Source organism: Phacochoerus africanus, chromosome 7 (genome assembly GCF_016906955.1).
Source record: "Phacochoerus africanus isolate WHEZ1 chromosome 7, ROS_Pafr_v1, whole genome shotgun sequence".
NCBI classification, from domain to species: Eukaryota; Metazoa; Chordata; class Mammalia; order Artiodactyla; family Suidae; genus Phacochoerus; species Phacochoerus africanus.
Window position 1 is genome coordinate 86269696 of NC_062550.1, and position 24408 is coordinate 86294103.

Here is a 24408-nt window from a genome sequence, read left to right on the forward strand (position 1 = left end):
ATCTCCTTGTCATTTACCTGAAAAACTCCACCTGACCCTTTTCTCTCTGAAGCAAGAATCTTTTCCTTAAGGATGCCAAAGGGCACAGAATGTGTATTCTGGTCCACATAGAGTTTTTGTTTGTTTTTAACTGTGGTGCATCCACAAAGCGTTTTAAAGCAAAACTGAATTTGATTTCCTCACCATAATCTTCTCTACATAACCTGATGTAAAACCAGACCGCTCACTCATTACAAATTAGGTGCTTGAGGAGTTCCCGTCGTGGCACAGTGGAAACGAATCCAACTAGGAACCATGAGGTTGAGGGTTTGGTTCCTGGCCTTGCTCAGTGGGTTAATGATCCGGCATTGCCGTGAGCTGTGGTGTAGGTCGCAGATGTGGCTCAGATCTGGCGTTGCTGTGGTGTAGGCTGGCAGGTACAGTTCCAACTGGACCCCTAGCTTGGGAAACTCCATATGCCACAGGGGCGGCCCTAAAAAAAAACAAGAACAAAATCAGGTGCTTGAATTTTTAACACTTGATATTTTAATTATGTTAATTCTATTTAGTAATACTTGAGTTCACTAAAAGAAACCCTAGATTGAATTTTCGGGTATTTTGAATAATCACTCCCTATTTCTTAAATTTTGGTTGTTTTAGAGCCCTAACAATATTTATAGTGGACAGCCAATTAAAAAAATTATTCTGATTTTCAAACACTTTTTAGAATATTGCCTGAGAGACTTTCAAGGTTTAAGATTTACATCTTACCCCCATTTGAAGAATGGAAGACTTCTGAAATGACATTATTAATTTACTCTGAAAAAAGTATAATACTATAGAATCTAGTATAAAGGGTGATCAGATGTACCCCGGTCCATACACAGATCTTTTTTTTTTTTTGAAAATACCTCTATCTAAGAAATAATGTGAAATTAAAAAAAGGTTAACCAGACCAGTAGGAGTGCACTTTGTTTTTGTATATCATAATTTGATGAAGGCCAGTGAGGTATGGAGGTAGGGGAAAAATATAGCAAAATTGTCCAGAACTACCATTAACTGAAGACCAACCATACAGATAATACCTCAATAAAATAATTTAATAGTGTCTCCTTTATCCTCTTGTGTGAGTAAAGTGTTACCAACAATGATTTTCTTCAGATGGCTAAAGCTCTCTTAAGCACCTTAAGTCTATATTTTATAATAATTCTGAATAGAAATCAATATATGCATTATCCACATTATTTTCTTAAGCAGGATGCAATCAATCAGAATTTAATTTGCTTGATAAGTCATTATTACTTATAAATTTTGCACTATCCTCAAGTGCATACAGATACGTAGGGTTTCTTCTAGCACAAAACGGTCCCAGATTCCTGTACTTGGTAGTGCTGTCTGTTCTGTTTCCTCAGTATTAGCTGACAGCTCTTGATACAACAGTGCTCACATTTGCTAACAATCTGTAATCTGCTAAAAGCTTGGAATAATTCTAACAAGATAGATTAAATACAAGTCAGACATACCACTCTCTGGTAGTCCTTTGCCAGAGAGTGAAATGACTGCAGACTTTTTTTTTTTTTTTTTTGCACCCACAGCATGTGGAAGTTCCCAGGCCAGGGATTAAACCAGGCCATAGCAGTGACTCAAGTCACAGCAGTAACAACATCAGATCTTTAACCCACTAAGCCACCAGGGAACTCCCGATTTTTGACATCTTTGTACTGTTTTTTTGGTACAGTTTTTTAAAGTTACAGAGTTGTGTTTTTAGGGATTTAGGTTGGTGGAAACCTGATCTCCAGATATATGAGCCATTTCCAAACACAATATAAAGCAAGCTTTAAAGAAGTAATTTTAAATGTTCAGAAACACTGTATAGACTAAAAGTAAAGACTATCTGCTATCTCACTCAAAGGACTCTTAAGCATAGTATTATCTGACATTTGTTAAAAATAAATAGCAACCTTAGGAAAAAAAAGCACTTACCATTGCTATCCACAGAACAATATATTCGTCTACAAAATTATTAAAGTACTGGTCTAAAAATAAAAGACCTGGGCCCAAAAAGACACTGTCTTGAAGATACAGTTCACTTTTGGTCATGTGTGCTATCTATAAAAATATAAAAGAAAATAATTTCACTATTAAATTTTAAATGTTTTAGCTTTTATTTTCAGGGTAGAATTAACTATAATTTATTACTAAGACAAGGATAAAGAAACCATTTAATTTGATATGGGAATACTGACTAAAATTTCTCAAATTCATGACTGCGTAGCTTATTAAAGTTTCCAATATTTAAATTCCTTGATTATCAGAAAATTATAATTGATAATAACTGCTAAACAATGAAAAGAACTTACTATACAGTAAATAGTCTCTCTGAACAGTATTACTTGGAGCACAATACCTAACTTTACTGTGATGATAAGACTACGGAAAACTTAACCATTGTATGAAATAGTTTCCGGCTTTGTATCTGAAGAATAAATACATTATTTATACCATGAATCATAAAACAATTTCTTACCACCAATTTTTGTGAGACTTTAGCAAAGACACATCCGAACATTAGAGTATAAAGACAAGGATGCTTTTCAAACAAATTAGTTGCTGACTTTTTATAGATCATTATTGCCAATATAATAATTATTCCTATGTGGAGTCCAGGCGACAAGACACTGGTGCCCTAAGGGATAAAGCAGAAAATCAGCACATTTTATTTTACTTTATTTAAAAATTTTTTAATCTTATATTGGGGTATAGTTGATTTACAATGTTGTGATAGTTTTAGGTATATAGCAAAGTGATTCAGCCATACATATACATGTATTCATTCTTTTTCAGATTCTTTTCCCATATAGATTACGATAGACTATTGAGTAGCGTTCCCTGTGCTGTACAGTCTGTCCTTGTTGATCACCTATTTTATATATAGTAGCATGTACATGTTAATTTATCCTCCCCATCACCTTTCCCTTTGTTAACCGTAAGTTTGTTTTCTAAGTCTGTAGCACATTTCAATAATGCATTTATTACAATGCAGATATTTTCTAAGCATCTATTTTGTGTAAGGAACTAGAGACCCAAAGAGTATGATGTAGTGTGTGGCCTCAAGGAGTATACAGACCTCAGCCGTGCTTTTCAAACTTCCACAGAACCCTTGGGTTACAAAGAGGTAATACAGTGCCACAGATGTTTGATTCCAGTTTTATATGAACACACATATTAAACTAATAAACACTAAAAGATAACAATGTGATTTATTCTATACCAAGTTTTACTATGCTGAAGGCCATCAACATTTTGATTGCCAAGTTAACAATTTTTGGGCAGATACTGAAATAAAGCTTAACCTGCCTTTTTTACACTTTAACTTAATCAGTGGTTAGAAGAAGTTTAATTCTACCCTGGTCTCTCTCTGTTCCAACATCCCATGCCCACCCCTGCCTTCAGCATTAAGACCGCAAATGCTCTCTTATGTAATATTGTACAATCCAACCCATTACATTTTTATCTATGTGAATCAGGATTATCTTAGCACTGCTGATCCTGAAAAAAAATAATGAAATATATTTGACATTAAAGCTTACTAAATACATAACCATCAATTTAAATGTATCCATTAAAATAGCCTTATTCTTGTTAAGTTTATATGTTATAAATAAGTACTATAAAACTACACTAAAATATTGTAAATATTATAAAATTATCATAATAAAACACTATAATAAGTTATAAAAATTCAGACCATTAAACTTAGTGCTTTTATCTGTATATGGTTCTGTAAATTATATTCAAGGAAATCTGCTGCTAAAGAAAAAATTGGACCACCAGAGTTCCCAGTGGTGCAATGGGATCAGTGGAACCTCTGCAGCACCAGGATGCAGATTTGATCCCTGGCCAGGCATAGTGGGTTAAAGGATCTGGCATCGCCACAGCTGCAGTGAGGGTTGCAACTGTGGCTTGGATCTGATCCCTGGCCTGAGAACTCCATATGCTATGGGGCGTCCAAAAAAGAAAAAAAAAATTGAACCACCACCAGCTTAAGAGTTTGAAATCAACCACTTCTTAGACATAATTTTTTATTTCTTGTCTTCCTTCAAACATTTAATCTAATATTTCTTATTAAAGTATTCTCTAATGTAGGAGTTCCCATCATGGCGCAGTGGAAACTAATCCAACTAGGAACCATGAGGTTGCGGGTTCGATCCCTGGCCTCGCTCAGTGGGTTAAGGATCCGGTGTTGCCGTGACCTGTGGTGTAGATTGCAGATGTCGCTCGGATCTGGCGTTGCTGTGGCTGTGGTATAGGCCGGCGGCTACAGCTCTGATTAGACCCCTAGCCTGGGAACCTCCATATGCCACAGGTGCGGCCCTAAAAAGCATAAAAAAAAAAAAAAGTATTCTCTAAAGTAGACATTGATTCTCATTAAATCTTATCACCTTTTAGTGGAACTCGTGTTCCAGCTAGCGCTCTATTTTATCATCCATGGTCAAGCAACAAGTATTCTTAAGCCCTTTACACAGTGTACTCTTAACATTTCTAAAACAATTCTGTGGTCAACTGACAAACACCTCAAAATAATAATAAATTAATTTTTCCAAATATAGCAGAACTTATGCATCTAAATGATTTTTTATACTTCTCCTTTGAAATACATATATAATATATTCATAAAGATTGATAATTATGTGGATTCCTTTGAAACTGTCTTGAGAACCAATTTATAAGTCTTTTAAGAGAATGAGACTTTTTTTTTTGTCTTTTTGCCATTTCTTTGGGCCACTCCCGCGGCATATGGAGGTTCCCAGGCTAGGGGTCGAATCGGAGCTGTAGCCACTGGCCTACGCCAGAGCCACAGCAACTCAGAATCCGAGCCGTGTCTGCAACCTACACCACAGCTCACGGCAACGCCGGATCGTTAACCCACTGAGCAAGGGCAGGGACCGAACCCGCAACCTCATGGTTCCTAGTCGGATTCGTTAACCACTGCGCCACGATGGGAACTCCAAGAATGAGACTTTTTAAAAATAAAAACGCTGTATTTCATGTTTTCAATCCTTTTATTTATTAGATCTGGCTCCAAATGACTTTACTTTTTCTCAAAATCAAACCCACCCTTTAAAGGACAGAAATTTTGAACTATAGTACTGAGGAAATTAAAGAGAATGAGCTTAAAGGTAGTCCATCAATGTTTTGATAGAAGATGGCATCACTGGAATAAGTACACATCTTCTTATGTTCAACTACCTTAAAGATGACAATGTTTTTTTTTAAATAGACATTTTATTACATTTGTTTAAAAACTGGGCAGAATTCCTTTCTGCCTCTTTCCTGTGTATTGAAAAAGTTTTAAAAAACAAATATGAATAACTACAAAAGAATTATAGCATGAGCAAACTGTAAGGAACACAAATACAGGGTGTACCCACTCAACTTAAGAATTGAGGTGAAGGAGTTCCCATCATGGCACAGCGGAAACGAATCTGACTAGGAACCATGAGGCTGCAGGTTTGATCCCTGGCCTTGCTCAGTGGGTTAAGAATCCAGTGTTGCCGTGAGCTGCGGTGTAGGTTGCAGACGCGGCTCGGATCTGGCATTGCTGTGGCTGTGGTTGTGGCTGTGTCCGGCAGGTACAGCTCCGATTGGACCCCTAGCCTGGGAACCTCCATATGCCGTAGGGGCAGCCCTAAAAAGACAAAAGATAATAAAAGAATTGAGGTGAAAATTTTTACCTTTTAAAATATTAGAATACTAAAAAAAATTTCAGTGAAATTTCAATAAAATTTACTCCATGAGTAATAAATTGTCCCATATGTGAAACCATGACCTTTGGCAGCTTTCCTGACATTCAATCAGGAACTCATTCTCTATGCCTCCTCCCCTCCCCTATTAGGTCAAGGCACAACGTGCCAGAAAACATGGCAACTCTTAATTCTGTACAGTAATGAAACAGTGAGTGATTAAATGGTATGTCCTTACTTGGATAAAGGCTGTAGAAAGAGGAAAAATGCTTTAAAAATCAATCTAAATTGCTATAAAAATGCTTTTGTATTATGTACCTAAAAAGAATTCTTTAAGATATTCAGTTTCCTTCTCCCGTCTTGAACTATCATCATATTTTTAGTATCTCTGTAGCTGGGTAATGAGAAAACTTATCATAAAATTAATGCAGAATGATGATGAAATGAGTGTCTTACTGCTATTGTGGATCCATTCTTGCCCACACCGCCATGGAGGATAACATGGAAATAATTCGAACAGGAAAATATTGCTCCACCTACTACTCCAAGAACTGGTAAGATCTTCAGTTTTATTTCTAGGATGGGTATCTTTAGGGGTAAAGGAAAGAAACACGTCATTAGGAAAAAAGAATTTATTTTCCTATTAAATAGTAAAGAAACATTATGATATGGCCCTGTACTATCCTTTTTCTTAGATACTAAAAAAAAAAGCTATCAAACCTTAACTTCTGGACTATAACCCGAAGTATTTTTTCTTTTAATGGTGTTATCTATTAAGTGAAAAATGAATCTATCAAATCCAGCCAAGGCGGCTTAAATAACTGTGATGAAGTATTTCATCCCACAAGCCTTCATCTGATTTAAAGGAAACATGAAAAAGGATAGTTCACTTGAATTTAGTGCCTCTAAAACGCAGCACCGCAGGAAAGTCAGACACCATGATCTGCATCATGAATGTGACAAATATCACAGTGTGCGTGCATGCAAGAATTCTGTGTAGTTAATATCCAGGATTAAATCTCTAGCAGTATATTTACCTGTTGGTCAATTGCTGTTCAAGAAAACTTCCAAGGGCAGCAAAGGATTTAAAAAACAGTAACAATGAATTGCCAAAAGCTGTAGGCTACTGTGTTTTGAAAATACACTTTGAAATACTGTACCAAGATTTGTGGAAACTACAGATTAACAATTAAATTTATAAAATCTATATCTAAAATAAGGATTCTTATTGGTGAGAATAAGCAAGTATGCTTTCTTCTTATGGTATTGCCAAAACATTGAGTGAAATGATTTTAAGATTAAATTCTTCCTCAGTATAACTAAATCAGAATTCCATATTTAAGACAACCACATATGACAAGGACCAGAGCTACCTAACTGCCTCTAGGTCTATATTCACCTTCTCATGGGTACTGGCTGAACAGCTACCATGAAAAACACCCTGCAACCCTCTAGTATATTTTTAGAGGCCTACAGTAGCATATCCTTGACTCTTTTTTCATTCTTACATGATGAGAAGGAAGATGAATGTCTCAGGGAATGTTCCTCTACCTAAAAATATGCTTATGCTCAGAATTCCTATTGTGGCTCATTGGGTTAAGGATCTGACAAAGTCTCTGTGAGGATGAAGGTTTGATCCCTGGCCTCACTCAGTGGGTTAAGGATCTGGTGTTGCTGCAAGCTACAGTGTAGGTTGCAGATGCAGCTTGGATCCGGTGTTGCCATGGCTGTAGCATAAGCCTCAACTGCAGTTATGATTGATCCCTGGCTCGGGAACTTCCATATAAGGAAGGTGCAACTGTAAAAAGAAAAAAAAAGTGGTATTCTGTAAAAATAAAATAAAATAATTTCTGGAGTTCCCGCTGTGGCTCAGTGGTTAACGAATCCAACTAGGAACCATGAGGTTTCGGGTTCGATCCCTGGCCTTGCTCAGTGGGTTAAGGATCTGGCGTTGCAGTGAGCTGTGGTGTAGGTCAAAGACGAGGCTTGGATCCCGGACTGCTGTGGCTGTGGCGTAGGCCGGCGGCTACAGCTCCAATTCGACCCCTAGCCTGGGAACCTCCGTATGCCGTGAGGAGTGGCCCAAGAAATGGAAAATAAATAAATAAATAAAATAATTGCTTATGCTCTTTTTTTTGGGGGGGGGCACGTCCTTGGCATGCAGAAGTTCCCAGACCAGGGATGGAACTTCACTGCAGCAGTGACCCAAGCCACAGCAGTGACAACAGTGAAAACTTAATCCATTGTGCCACCAGGGAACTCCACTTAATGTCTATTTTTGAGCCTAGTGATATGAACCGTAATTGGCAATTCTGAAATTACACGCCACAGAGAACTTTTACTATTTTTTAAAAAATAGACTTGATTTTTAGAGCGATTTTAGGTTCACAGCAAAACTATACAGAAAATACATAGAGTTCCCATATACTCCTTTGCCCCTCACACACACTCATGCTCCCCAACTAACAATATCACCCACCAGAGTGGTGGTTCAATCCATGTGTTACAATCCACAAACCTACACTGACACAAACATTATCACCTTAAGTCCATAGTTTATATTAGGGTTCACTCTTGCTGTTGTACATTCTATGACAGTGAACAATGCATAAATGACAAATGTATAATGACAGATGGACAGGGATCCACAATTATAGAATCACAGACAATAGTTCCACTGCGCTAAAAATCTTCTGTACTTTGTCAATTTATCCCTCCTTCCCCCCAACCTCTGGCAATAGCAGATCTTTTCACTGTTTCCAGCATTTTGCCTTTTCCAGGGTACCATATACAGTGTGGAATCATACAATATGGAGCCTTTTCAGATTGGCTTCTTTCACTAAATAATATGCATTTAAGATTCCTCCATGTCTTTTTGTGGCTTGGTAGCACTTTCTTTTCTTTTTCTTTTTCTTTTTTTTTTTTTGTCTTTTTGCCATTTCTTGGGCCGATCCTGCGGCATATGGAGGTTCCCAGGCTAGGGGTTGAATCGGAGCTGTGGCTGCCAGCCTATGCCAAAGCCACAGCAACATGGGATCTGAGCCATGTCTGCAACCTACACCACAGCTCACGGCAACGCTGGATCGTTAACTCACTGAGCAAGGGCAGGGATTGAACCCGCAACCTCATGGCTCCTAGTCGGATTCGTTAACCACTGCGCCACGACAGGAACTCCAATAGCACTTTCTTTTTAACAATGAATAGTATTCCACTGCCTGGATGTACCGTAGTTTATTTATCCATTTACCCATTGAAGGGCATCTACCGAAGGACTTGCTTCCAAGTTTCAGCAATTATAAATAAGCTGTTATAAACATCTGTGTTCAGGATTTTGCATGGACATATGTATTTTTTTTAATTTTATGGTCGAACCCAAGACATATAAAAGTTCCTGGGCCAGGGACTGAATCTGAGCTACAGCTGTGACCTGTGCCACAGATGTGGCAGTGCCAGACCCCTTAACTCACTGCTTTGGATCGAACCTGCCCCTCAACAGCGACCCGAGCTGCTGCAGTCTGATTCTTAACTACTGTGCCACAGGTGGAACTCCTGAAAGGGCAAAAATTTTTAAGTGTTTTGGGTAAATACCAAGGAACACAGTGGTAAGAGTATGCTTAGTTTTGTATCTCTTACTATTTTTACCAGAGGTATATAGCTTAGTGCTTAAGAAGAGAGTCTGGAACCAATCTGCCTAATTTCTAGCTCCAGTGTTTACTAGCTATGTGTTGGATAAATTACTTAATCATTTCCCCTATACACGAAAATATTACCACATAGAAGAAAAGGACCCCTTTTCCCTAATACAAAGTTGTTTTTTTTTTTTTTTTGGCTTTTTAGGGCCACACCTGCAGCATATGGACGTTCCCAGGCTAGGGGTCCAATCGGAGCTAAAGCTGCCAGCCTACGCCACAGTCATAGCAACGTCAGGTCCGAGCCACGTCTGCAACCTACACCACAGCTCATGGCAACACTGGATCCTTAACCCGCTGAGCGAGGCCAGGGATCGAACATGCAACTTCATGGTCCCTAGTTGGATTTGATTCCACTATATCGCAACAGGAACTCCCCTAATATAAAGTTAAACACACTAGTTGAACTACCTTTTCAGGCCAAAATTTATCTTATTAAATAGATATATAAAAAGTAAACTCAGGAAAATATTTTATGTTTAATGTTAGGAAAGAAAAGTTGCTAATTTGAACATTTATAATCTACTATGAATGGAGTTTCCTATGTTAAGGAGTGTTTTTAAATTTTGCTTGGTTAGAGACCTCAGTATTTTGATAAAAGTTGACTCTCTGGGCGCCACTGTTATAAATTCATGCTTTGCATAAAGGGAAAATGCCATAATAAAGGTTAGTAAAATCATAAAGTGAAGAAAAAAACTTCATAAATAGAATGAGTATTAAATACAATTCCAAGGATTTCTGAAGAAAATTAACAATGCAACATTTTTTCCTAAATATTTTTAAGGTTTACTTAAATATAAATTTGAACGTTCAGATTTACCGTATAGTCCCACATTGCTGCTCCTCCAAATGTAGAGAGTACAAAGATGATCACTAAAGCTATCTGAATTTCAGTTACATCCACTCTGAAGAAGGATAAAGAACAGAAAAGATGTTTGTAAATAAAATTCCTGAATATGAAGGTGGGTTAATCATATATTAAAATCAAAGATGTAAAACTCTCTATAGGTTTAGTTTATTTTTGTCTTAAGTTATCCTTAATAATCAATTAACTATACTGCTGAGTGAAAAAGCCTACAGAACAACATGTGCTCACATATATGTAAACATTAGTAATGTGAACAGGAGAAAAAATCTGTACAACATTTACAAAATTGTTAAGAATGATTATTGCTGAGATTACAGGAGGCTTTTCTTCTCTACTTTATGTACTCCACAAAGTTTAAATGTTTTATTAATAATCAGGTATTACTCTTATAGTCAGGAAAAATTACAATAATATAAAAACAACCAGATGATTTAAGGCAAACTCTTAAACACTCCCAAGTCGATTTCATTTAAAAAGTAGTGAAGGGAGTTCCCATTGTGGTGCAACGGGTTAAGGATCAGGTGTTGTCTCTGTGGTGGTGTGGGTTCCATTCCTGGCCTGGTGCAGTCGGTTAAGGATCTGTCCGGTATTGCTGCAGCTGTGGCATAGGTTGCAGCTGTGGCTCAAATTCGATCTCTGGTGGGGGAACTTCCATATGCTGTGGGTGTGGCCAAAAAAAAAGGAGTGAAAATTTCAAGTTTTTTTTTCATTAGGTTACCAATAGTTACTATAGTTTTCTGATTTCCATATACATTTTCCCAGTAATATATAAACATATTTAAACTTCTGTCAAAACCCACTCAGCCAACCAATATCATTCTCTAATCTGTGTCCTCTGAAGATATCAACTCTTCTCTCCTTTGTACCATAAACAGGGCTGAGAAGTGGTGTACATTTGTAATTTTCTTTTTTTTTTTTTTGGTCTTTTTTAATGGCTGCACCCGCAGCATATGGAGATTCCCAGGCTAGGGATCTAATCGGAGCTGTTGCTGCCGGCCTGCACCACAGCCACAGCAATGCCAGATCTGAGCCACGTCTGCGACCTACACCGCTGCTCACGGCAACACTGGATCCTTCATCCACTGAGCGAGGCCAGGGATCGAACCTGCAACCTCGTTCGTGGTTCCTATTTGGATTCGTTTCCGCTGTGCCAAAATGGGAACTCCCTCTTCTCTCTTCATATTTGCTGTTTAATCCACTGCAGTCTAGGTTTTGGCCCCATTCTTTTAAAACCGCTTAAACAGTTACTTTCAATTTGTTAAATGTAAGGGATACACTGCAGTATTTAAAAGGCTGATCACTCCCTCTTTCTTGAAATGCTTTGCTATGTCTTTATTTATTCCATGCTCTCTCATGATTCTTCTACCTTGCCGGATGCTCTATATCTTAAATGCTATTGTTTCCATAATTCCTCTTTTTAGATTCCCTGAAGAATTTTATCTATACTTAAGACTAGTATTTATATGCTAATGACCTCTAAATCCATTTCTCCAAATCCACATCTTTTCTTGTGAGCTCCAGATTTTTTATAGCTATCTACCTACTTTGCATCTCTATTTGGATGCCCTGGAGTCTTTAGATGCTAGAGGAATACTTACTGCTTTGCAAATATAAGAAATGTAGGGATTAGATGATAAAGTAGAACCAGATATGGAGGAAAAGACTTCTTAACTGAGTTATTTGGAGAGCATTTAGGAGGAAAAGGTGAATGGAACATTAACCCACAAATAAAAAGAAAAGAGAATGACATCTAGTATTTGTAAGATAGTGACAGGCAAACCAAGGCCTCCAGGCTGCATGGAGAAACAGTCAAGTTAGTCGAAAAAGGTAAACTTAATAATATAATATACAGTATTTTGTGGAGAAATGGAAGGAAAGGTATTAACATTTACTAAGCATCTGACTATGAGTTACGAACTCTAATGCCTGTTTTCTTAGAAAGGGAAATTAAAAGGATTTTTCCATGCCTGTATTGAAATGGTTAGATATTGCTATAGGAAAATGACTTCGGAGCCAACGCTCTTCCTACTATACCTAAGACTTATTAGAATTTTGTACTCTTTTTCCAGTAACAGTGGGAGAATTGCATTAAGTTAATCCATAATTTTTCCAGGGTATGACTAGCGAACATAAGCAACAAGGAAAGCTGGTAAAATTATCGTAGAAAATTGACAGAACACTATAAACCAGCTACAATGGAAAAAAATCTGAAAAAAAAAAAAAAGAAATTATAGAACAAAGTTTCTCTCAATGAACTAAATGCCACATGCAGGGATTGAGATAGGAACCTTGGTTTCATATACATATCATTCACGCCACATTTTTTTGGTCTTTTTTTGTCTTTTGAGGGCTGCCCCCGTGGCATATGGAGGTCCCCAGGCTAGGGATCGAATTGGAGCTGGAGCAGCTGGCCTACACCACAGCCACAGCCACACGGGATCTGAGCTGCGTCTGTGACCTACACCACAGCTCATGGCAATGCCAGATCCTGAACCCACTGAGCGAAGCCAGGGATTGAACCTGCTACCTCATGGTTCCTAGTCGGATTCGTTTCTGCTGTGCCATGACAGGAACTCCACACATCACATATTTTAAATTAAACTCAAAGCTTCACTCTCCCTCTCTGCCTCTTAAGGATAAACTAAATAAATAACAGTTCTTGTTCTTTTTTTGGCGATTTTTAAATTGCCAAAAATAATTTTTAAGTTACTTTTTCTGAGTAATTTTTTCTTTACAATGAAGAATATTGGTATTCATGCATGCATGTTAAATAACAAATATTGAATCCTGAAAAAAGAATGTTGAAAGATTAAAAGGGTGGAATCACTCACCAAATCTTCAAATGTTTGAAATATGGAGACAGTTGAAGCTTGAAAGATACATTAGACAAATGAAAGAATAATCTGTACAACAATTTACAAACTTATACAAACTTAGAGAACTCATTAGTGGGCCCAAGATTTTAATAACTAAGTCCAAAGTCTTTAAAAATCCAAGAAAGAACACACCCTCACACCATGCACAAAAATAAACTCAAAATAGCTTAAAGACTTAAACATAAGATAACATAAAACTCCTCTAAGAGGATATAGGCAAAACGTTCTCTGACATCAACTGTACAAATGTTTTCTTAGGTCAGTCTTCTAAGGCAACAGAAATAAAAACAGAAATAAGCCAATGGGACCTAATCAAGCTTTTGCACAGCAAAGGAAATCATAAAAAACAAACAAACAAAAAGGCAACCTATGGAATGAGAGAAAATAGTTTCAAATGATGCAACTGACAAGGGCTTAATCTTTAAAACATACAACTTATACAACTCAATAACAACAACAAAAAACTAACAGCCCAAATGAAAAATGGGCAGAAGACTTGAAAAGATATTTTTCCAAAGAAGATTTACTAATGGCCATCAGGCACATGAAAAAATGCTCAACATCACAAATTATTAGAGAAACGCAAATCAAAACTACAAATGAGGTACCACTTCACACTGGCCAGAGTGGCTAGAAAAACAATGGTTATTTGTTATTTGTTAATATCAACAAATAACAAACACTGGAAGGGGTGTGGAGAAAAGGGAAACCCTCATCCTCTGTTGGTGGGAATGTAAATTGGCACACCCGCTATAGAAACCAGTATAGAGCTACCTCAGGAAACTAAATATAGAACTACCATATGACCCAGCAATCCCACTCCTGGGTACATATCTAGGTAAATCTTTCACTGAAAAATATACATGCACCCCTATATTCACTGCAGCAACATTCACAATAGCCAAGACATGGAAACATCTATTGACAGATGAACGGATTAAGATGTGGTATATATACACAATGGAATACTACTCAGCCATAAAAAGAACAAAATAATGCCATCTGCAGCAACATGGATGGAACTAGAGACTCTCGTACTAAGTGAAAGTAAGTTGAAAGAGAAAGGCAAATACCATATCACTTATATCTGGAATCTAATACACAGCACAAATGAACCTTTTTACAGAAAAGAAACAAATTCATGGACTTGGAGAACAGACTTGTGGTTGTGGAGGAGGAGAGGGAGGGAGTGGGATGGAATGGGAGATTGGGGTTAGCAGATGCAAACTACTGCACCTGCAGTGGATAAGCAATGAGATCCTGCTGTGTAGCACAGGAGACTATATCTAGTCACTTGTGGAACATGATGGAGGATAGCGTGAGAAAAAGAATGTGTGTGTGTGTGTGTGTGTGTGTGTGTGTGTGTGTGTGTGAAAATGACTGGGTCACTTTGCTGTATAGCAGAAATTGACAGAACAATGTAAATCAACTGTAATAGAAAAAATAAAAACCTAAATGCTGAAAAAAAATTTCAGGAAAGATGGATATTGGGGTACATGGTAATAAGTAGACCCTTAAATCCCAAACTGTTAATCATGGAGGACAATCTATAATAGTGATCTTGGAAAAGTGGTCTAGGGTTTGTTACAGTCCACAATGAGATAAGTACAGAGATTGAGAGTAAGCAGTTAGAAACTTTTATGGCAGTTTGGTAGAGTATCTGTATCTGTTGAATTGAATGAAATATTGGAGACTGTATTTTGTAAGTCTGTTTTTTACTTTTTTTCTTGCTAATATTTTAATTATTTAATGAATTTTATTACATTTATAGTTTTACAACAATCATCACAACCAAATTTTATAGAATTTCTATCCCAAACCCTCAGTGCATCCCCCCACCCCCCAGTCTGTCTCATTTGGAATCCCTAAGTTCAAAGTCTGTGAGTCTGTATCTGTTCTGCAAAGAAGTCCAGTGTATCCTTTTTTTAGATTCCACATGTCAGTGATAGCATTTGATGTTGGTGTCTCATTGTCTGACTGACTTCACTTAGCAGGATAATTTCTAGGTCCATGTTGTTGCAAATGCCATTATCTCTTTCCTTCTAATGGCTGAGTAATATTCCATTGTGTATATACCACATCTTTATCCACTCCTCTGGTGATGGACATTTAGGTTGTTATTACAGTGCTGTAGTGAACACTGGAATATATGTGTCTTTTCGAGTCATGGCTCTCTCTGGAAAGACGCCCAGGAGTAGGATTGCTGGATCAAATGGTAGTTCTATTTTTAGTTTTCTGAGGCATCTCCATACTGTTTTCCACAGTGGTTGCACTACTTTACATTCCAACAGTGTAATAGGGTTCCTTTTTCTCCATACCCTGTTTTTTTACTTTTTAAATTACATGTTATTAGTTCATGATGGGTTAGAAGAGGACAGAGTAGAAACTAGTCCTTTACCACAGATTTGTGGAAAAATAGACCTAATACCATATGGAAAGTCTTGATTTTGAAAGAAGAGAAAATTAACACTGAGTCTAAATATTCACATGTAAATAACAAAATACCACATAATATGAGTCAATATTGGACTTGGTTTAGATTTTTTAAATTAAGCTTTAAGAATTGTTTACTATATTGAATCACATGGGAGCTGACCCTTGATATATGGAGCAAACATGCTATAAGTAAGATGTGCCTTGGAGTTCCTGCTGTGGCACAGCAGGATCAGCAACATCCCTGCAGCTTCAGGACACAGGTTCCATCTCTGGCCTGGCACAGTGGGTTAAAGGATCTGGCATTGCCACAGTTGTGGTGTAGGTCACAAATGCAGCTCGGATCTGATCCCTGGCCCAGAACTTCATATGCCATGGCCAGCCAAAAAAGAAAAAAAAAATACACACACACTCATATACTAATAAAGTGAATTTCCACATTATATTCTGAGATTGTTTGGCTTGGTTTCACATACCTGTATTCCAATAACATAAAAACTATAAAAATTAGACCTCTCATAAAGTGACACAATTTCAGAAATCCATCCTAGCCAGCAAACAATCGATACTGTCTTTGTGAGCATATCTAGTGGCTTGGTTGATGTCCTATATTTAGATCCTTCTTATGGTGTTAAGCTGGACCATCAGTATATCCTACTCAATGCTCAATGATATTTTCACTTTGATAAAGTGAAAAAAACACACAGGTTAGGGCTTCTGCCATATCAAGTAAATATTTTAAATAGCTGACCCCCTGGGCAGTGCAGGATTTCCTCCAGTTCCCAACAGGCTTGCTGCTCCACTACAAGAGCCATTTCCTTAATGTTCTGAGTATTTCCTCATGCTTCTGCCTAGAATGCTTTTATCCCAATTTGTCCAGCATATTCCATTCACAAGTGACTCATCTTTGTATCTCCAGTTCTAGGCACACATTAGGCTTTCAGTCAACAGCAAGTGAGTATAAAATATACAACTCGGCCAGAAATGTGAACCAATTCATGTCAGAAAGATTTTTAATGAAGTTAGAAGCCAAAATGGTAAGGTCAGAGTCATTAATATCAATAACAATAATAAGTAATCAGAACACTGCAATGTTAAGTCACTCCAATTTACCATAGCAAGTTCAGCATATTAACTAAAATGCATTAGGCTTTGCAAAGCTATGTTTCTATTTAGGCTTATTTTAATCTATACCTAGATACAGATTCTTAATTTTACATAGTTCCTTTGAATTTTTAGCCTGGCTTTTTGATCCTTGGGCTCTTGACCTGTATGTGAGGAACCAGCTGAAGACTCACCTTTTCCATAAAAGCTTTCCTAAACTAATTCAGCCTACAATCAACTTCTTACTCAGGATTTCCTCAGTGCTGTGGAGAACTAAAGCAGATTATTATTATTATTATTTTTGGTTGCACCCATAGAATGCAGAAGTTCCTGGGCCAGGGATATTCTAGATCCTTAACCATTAGGCCACCAGGGAACTCCCTAAAGCAGGTCATTTTTTCATGTGGCTATGGATTGTATTAGCAGTGTCACAGAAGTATTATTCCATCCTTTTAATACATGTACTATATAGTTCCTAAAATAGGCATTTAAAAAATGCATTCTGTATCCTTCCATAGCACCTAATATGTGGATAATCTGCAGTACTGAGTAGTAGTCATTAAGAGTATGTGGTTTGGAAACGAGTTTTGAACCCTGGCTCTACAGTTTTTAGCAATATAAGGAAGTTATGGAAACTCTCTGGCTCATGGGTACAGTGGAGAAGTAACACTCTTACATGGTTAATGCAAGAAATAAATGAGATAATGGATGTAAAACTCTGAGTACAGCAGCAGAGCCATGCAAGTGCTCAAAGAGGTGGCAGCTGCAACCATTCCCTGCTTTAGTCAATGGGAAAAATTCCAAAGGCCTTCACTCTGCTAACCGATCCATAGTTTTGAACTTTTCCTTTCATATGTCGTTATCAGAAATTTTTTTCAAAGCTACTGGGGCTCCCGTGCAGCAACAAAGTGGGGCTAAAGATCAGTAGAAAGGAGAAGCCAAAGCTGTGAATAAGCCAAAGCTGTGAATGAGCCAAAGGCAGACAGCTATTAAAGGATCAGGCAGAGAGGGAACTGGTGGGAAACAGGGCTAGAGAAGAGAGTTCCTCTCTTGTGCACTATTTCCTGGTGTCTAAGAACAAGGCATCAGGGACAAATATTACAAGATGCTTTGACATTATCTCATCAATTGTCTATCACAGCTGAGTCTTATGTTTACTATTGTTGTGACCACTTTAAGGGGGTCCCACCTTCTGGACACACAAAGATTTGCCTGAAAGGGACCTTTTATAATCCATCTCTCTCTCTCTCTTTTTTTTTTTTTTTTTGCTTTTTAGGGGCCCACACCTGCAGCACATGGAAGTTCCCAGGCTGGGGTAGAATTGGAGCTATAGCCGCCGGCCTATATGCCAGCTCACGGCAATGCCAGATCCTTAACCCACTGAGCGAGGCCAGGGATTGAACCTGCATCCTCATGGATACTAGTCAGATTCGTTACCACTGAGTTACAATGGGAATTCCCATGTCTCATGTAATCAAATGCTATTTTTTAAAGCATTGCACATCCTTTTTCTATATTATTCAGGTTCCTTATTTTTCTTTCTCCTGGCTAATGTAAATGTGAGCTGGTAAGGTGGAGAAGAGGGAAAAACATAATTATCAAATATTGATGATATAAGATGAAGAATACCTAAAAGGCTAAAATTAAGGTGTAGCATTATGGATGTTTCATTAAATTTAAAGGTAATTTAGATTCCTGGTTGATGCTTTGTCCCCCTTATTATGAACAAATGAAGCAGGACAGATTGTGAAACTGAATTCGATTATACATTAAAATGTACAACTTAAAATATATACTTACCTTCCAAACCTCAACACGCCTGAAACATAAGTCTGCCAATGAGCACAATAAAACATGAACATCCCAATAAAAGAGCAGAAAAACCAACCAGTCAGGATGAGTTCCTAAGCGAACGGCAATTGAAGCTCCAACTGCCATAAAAACTGAAAGAAACAACATTTAAGAACAATTAAGAATTTAAAATCATTAATGAAATAATTGCCACTGACTGTTTAGAAATACAGAATTTTAAGGTGCCTAATCTTGGCATTAAAATAAGGCACACTAAACAAAATAAATTCTTGAACATACTTTTAAAATACACTGTGCAAAATTGCTCCCAAATGTAACCCTGTCCAAAAATCTGACCAAAGAGCTCAATTCACTTCCGTTTTTAAGCCATCTCTAAGACAAACAAAAAAGCCAATTAAAGGAAAAAAAAACTGCCACTAAGTTACCTGTGGAAAGAGAGTCACAACCATGGTCAAAAAGTTCCCCTAAAGGAGAACAAGAGTTTGTTCTTCTGGCTTGTTTCCCATCAATAGCATCCAGTGATTGGTAGATGAAGAGACCCAATGCACATAAAAGGTACGTCCAGTATGGCGCCTACAAATAAATATAAACAATAAGACAGGTGAGTGATGATAAGCTAGCGTCTGTTTGAAAATAGCTCAACCTACGGCAATCAACACATTTTTTTTAATGTTATCACCTCAGTGTGTTATAAAGAACAGGCACAAGCCTCCTTCTACAGATGAGAATTAAACTGAGAAATGAATTGCTCAAGGTCATTTGGGCAGAGAGTCAAGGAAGTCTATACTGTAAAAGGTAGAAACTTACATGAACAAGCCAGGATTAGGACCCTGATTTTGATTCTTAGTTCACATTCCTTTTAATGTAATATATTCATTTATGGCTCTGGGTTTGAAATTATACGCTATGTCTCTGCTATGGAAAAAAACCCTTAAATACAAACCACAGACCCCTGCTTTTATTCATGACGGAGTGTCAGGGACTAGATCTACTCTCCCATCTTGTATAACTAGAAAAGCAGTAAAATAAAGAAAACAAATATTTTCAGACACTGCAGACAGTGCGGCACTGTGCTCCCTGACAGAAGGGAAACAAACGGAGGTGAGCCCTGTGACTGCTCTGGCTTACAGCAATAGGCAGTTTCCAGGCCACACGACACAGGCGGGGGAACTGGTACAAGAACCCAGCCATCCTGCTGTGCTGAGAAGAAATGGAGCAGAGTTCAGGAAGGTCAAGGCAGCTAGAATATGTGGGGAGGGCACTGGAGATGGGAGGGGTGTGAGTTCTGGCTGAAAAGTGACCTGTGCCTAGTGAGACAAAACTGCTAACCAAGGCCAGGAATGAATCACTGAAAAGTGCAAGCCACACAGTTGTTTTTCTCTTTTTTGTCTTTTTAGGGCTGCACCCGAGGCATATGGAAGTTCCCAGGCTAGGGGTCCAATCACAGCTGGAGCCGTGGGCCTACACCACAGCTCACGGCAATGCTGGATCCTTAACCCTCTGAGCTAGGCCAGGTATTGAACCTGCATCTTCATGGATACTAGTCAGATTTGTTTCTGCTGAGCCACCACAGGAACTCCAAGGCCACATAATTCCTTTTTTTGTTTGTTTTTTAGAGCCACATCCATGGCATATGGAGACTCCCAGGCTAGGGGTCGAATCGGAGCTATAGCTGCTGGCCTATACCACAGCCATGCCAGATCCAAGCTGCATCTGTGACCTACCCCACAGCTCACGGCAATGCCAGATCCTTAACCCACTGAGCAAGGCCAGGGATCGAACCCCACATCCTCATGGATCCTAGTCTGCCTTCGTTAACTGCTGAGCCACAAAGGGAACTCCGGCCACACAATTATTGAAGCCCGCTGGGAATTGTTGTATTCCTACCCAGGCAGAGGAGAGAAGAAGTTATAATACTTAGGGCATTGGGTGGAGTTCTCAGAAGTGAACTAGTGCTAGCAGTGGGTATGAATTAGCCCTAGACTAAAGGCTTCTCTGGACAGCCTGAATGGATGTGAAATCCAGCCTCAAAAAGATCCAACTGGATTCCAGGTAACTTAACTCTAGACAACACAAAGTACAACACTTAAAAGGAATACCCCAACCAAATCTAGTACCCAAAAATGTATTATTCTTAGAGTTCCTGCTGTGGCACAGTGGGTTAAGTACCTGACTCAGTGGCTTGGGTTGCTGTGGAGGTGTGGGTTTGATCCTGGCCCAGGAACTTCCATATGCTGTGGGTGTGATTATTAAAAAAAAAAAAAGTAAAATTCACAATGTCTGGCATCCAAATAAGAATTCTTATAAATATGCCTCATATTTCAAGAAGGTGGGAGGAAAAATGACTCCAGTGAAAACTCTAGAAATGAAAAGCACAATATTTCAAATGTAAAATATACTAGATAAATTAACAGCACATTAGACACCGGAGAAGAAAAGATCAGTGAACGTGCAGACTATCACTGGAAACTCTCCAAATCATGCACAGACAAAAAGACTATAATAAACTGATTGGGCATCAGTGGACCCTGTGGGACGACAGCAGTCTAACATATGCATAATTGAAGTCTCAGAGGGAGGGAAGAGTGAGCATCAGACATGAAAAATATAACTAAAAATAGGGAGTTCCTGTTGTTGCTCAGTGGTTAGTGAACCCCGCTAGCATCCATGGGGATGCAGGTTCAATCCCTGACCTCGCTCAGTGGGTTAAGGATCCAGTGTTGCCATGAGCTGTGGTGCAGGCTGCAGTCGCGGCTTGGATCCCGCATTGCTGTGGCTGTGGCATAGGCTGGTGGCTACAGTTCCGATTGGACTCCTACCCTGGGAACCTCCATATGCTGTGGGTGCTGGCCTAAAAGACAAAAAAAGATGAAAAAAAAAAAGGCTGGAAATTTCCAAATTTGATGAAATCTGTAAACTCACATATCTAAGAAGCTTAACCAACCCTAAGCAGAATAAGTATTTTTAAAAAACCCAGCAAGGCACATCATAATCAAATCACTGAAGTCCAGTGATAAAGAAAAAATCATTAAAGAAACCAGAAGAAAAAGACACATTACATACAGAAGCACAGGTAATGATGACAGAGCAAAAGAGTCAGTAAACTTGAAGGCAGGTCAACAGAAATGATGCAATTTGAATAAGAGGGGAAAAAAGATTTTTAAATAACTATTCTTTTCTTTCAGCACTTTATAAATGTATTCTATTTCCTCAGGAAACTGTGATGACAGCAATGGTCAACCCAGAATTCTATGTCTCAGACAAGGAAGTATAGCAAAATTGTTAAGAAATAGGATTTCTTTTTATAAGTCAAATGTTTGATTTAAATACATGCACAAGGAGTTTCCATTGTGGCTCAGTGGGTTACGAACCTGATTAGTACCCATGAGGATGTGGGTTCCATCCCTGGCCTCACTCAATGGGTTAGGGATCTGACATTGCCGCAAGCTGTGGAATACACCACAGATGTGGCTCGGATCCCCTGTTGCTGTGGCTGTGGTGTAGGCCGGCAGCTGCAGGTCAGATTTGGCCACTAGCCTGGGAACATTCATATGCCACGGGTGTGACCACCATCTGTATTATTGGGGTGCCAGAAGGAGAAGAGAGAGAGAAAGGGCCAGAGAAAATATCTGAAGAGATGATAGCTGAAAACTTCCCTAACATGGGAAAGGAATCACTCACTCAAATCCATGAGTATCATATAAAATAAACCCAAAGAGGAACACCCCAAGATAAAACTGACCAAAATTAAAGACAAAAGGAAAATATTGAAAGCAGCTAGGTAAAAGAAACAAATAGCACACAAGGGAACTCCAATAAGGTTATTGGCTGATTTTTCAGCAGAAACTCTGTAGGCTACAAGGGATTGGCATGATATACTTAAAGTGAAAAAAATGAAAAAACCTCCAGTTAGGTAGGATTCTCTACCCAGCAAGGCTCCCACTCAGATTAGAAGGAGAAATCAAAAGCTTTCCAGACAAGCAAAAGCTAAGAGAATTCAGCACCACTAACCCAGTTTTACAACAAATAATAAAGGAACTTCTCTAGGTGGAAAAGAAAAGGCCACAACTAGAAACAAAAATATTACAAATGACAAGGCTCGCCGGTAAAGGCACTCATATAGTAAAGGTAGGGAATCATCCATATACAAATAAGCTACCAACACCATAAATTGTGAGAAGAAGAGGGTACAGATGCAGGATACTGGAGGTGCGCTTGCAATTAAGAGACCAAAAACTTAGAACAATCGTGTGTGTGTGTGTGTGTGTGTGTGTGTGTGTGTAGACTCCTTCAAAACTTTATGGCAACTGCAAACCAAAAATCTACAATAGATACACACACAAATAGGAAAAAGCAATTCAAACACAACAGTAAAGATAGTCATCAAAACACAAGAGAACAGGAAAAGAAGGGAAGAAAAAAGACCAACTGAAACAAATTCAAAATAATTAACAGAATGGCAATAAGAACATACATATCAATAATTACCGTAAGTGTAAATGGACTAAATGCCCCAACCAAAAGACACAGACTGGCTGAATGGATATAAAAACAAGACCCATATATTTGCTGTCTTCAAGAGACCTATTTTAGTTCTAGGGACGCATAAATACAGATTGAAAGTGAGAGGATGGAAGAAAATATTCCATGCAAACAGAAATCAAAAGAAAGCTGGGAGTTCCCATCATGGTGCAGTGGTTAACGAATCCGACTAGGAACCATGAGGTTGCGGGTTCGGTCCCTGCCCTTGCTCAGTGGGTTAACGATCCGGCATTGCCGTGAGCTGTGGTGTAGGTTGCAGACGCGGCTCGGATCCCGCGTTTCTGTGGCTCTGGCGTAGGCGGGTGGCTACAGCTCCGATTCAACCCCTAGCCTGGGAACCTCCATATGCTGCGGGAGCGGCCCAAGAAATAGCAACAACAACAACAACAACAAAAAGACAAAAGACAAAAAAAAAAAAAAAGAAAGCTGGAGTAGCAATATTCATTAGACAAAATAGACCTTAAAATAAAGAATATTATAATATACAAAGAAGGACACTATATAATGATCAAAGGATCAATCCAAGAAGGAGATATAACAATTGTAAATATATAGAGCGCCCAACATAAGATCACCTCAAAAATATAAGGCAACTGCTAACAACATTAAAAGGAATCGAAATTGACAATAACACAGTAATAGTGAGGGACTTTAATACCCCACTTACAGCAATGGACAGATCATTCAGACAGAAAATCAACAAGGAAACACAGGCCTTAAATGATGAATTAGATCAGACAGACCTACTAGATATTTATCGAACATTCCCATCCAAAAGCAGCAGAATACACATTCTTTTCAAGTGCACACATAACATTCTCTAGGATAGATCACATTCTGGGCCACAAAACAAAGCTTGGTAAATTTAAGAAAACTGAAATCATATAAAGATCTTTTCCAACCACAATGCTATACAACTGGAAATCAACAAGAAAAAAACTGCAAAAAACACAAACAGGTGAAGACTAAACAATATGCTACTAAACAACCAATTGATCACTAAAGAAATCAAAGAGGAAATTTAAAAATACCCAGAAGAAAAGGCAACAAAGACAAAACAATCCAAAAGCTATGGTTTGCATGGAGTTCCCACTGAGGTTCAGTGGAAACAAATCCAACGAGTATTCATGAGGATGCAGCTTCTATCCCTGGCCTCACCAGTGGGTTAAGGATCCAGCATTGTCATGAGGTGTGGTGTAGGTTACAGATGTGGTTTGGATCCTGCATTGATGTAGCTGTAGCACAGGCTGGCAGCTGCAGCTCTGATTTGACCCCTAGCCTGGGAACTTCCATATGCTGCAGGTATGGCCCTAAAAAGCAAAACAAACAAATAAACAAAATATCAACAAAATACTAGCACA

General features: G+C 38.4%; 1 protein-coding gene across 1 annotated transcript in view; it reads right to left on the bottom strand.

Moving 5' to 3' along the window:
* The window catches only part of CHPT1 (choline phosphotransferase 1), a 42846-nt gene that overhangs the window by 3874 nt on the left and 14564 nt on the right, over positions 1 to 24408 (bottom strand). The window contains 7 exon segments of the mRNA XM_047788178.1: positions 1963 to 2088; positions 2507 to 2665; positions 6180 to 6311; positions 10233 to 10317; positions 18494 to 18579; positions 18581 to 18636; positions 18931 to 19078. Of these exon segments, the coding sequence (XP_047644134.1) occupies positions 1963 to 2088; positions 2507 to 2665; positions 6180 to 6311; positions 10233 to 10317; positions 18494 to 18579; positions 18581 to 18636; positions 18931 to 19078 (792 nt within the window).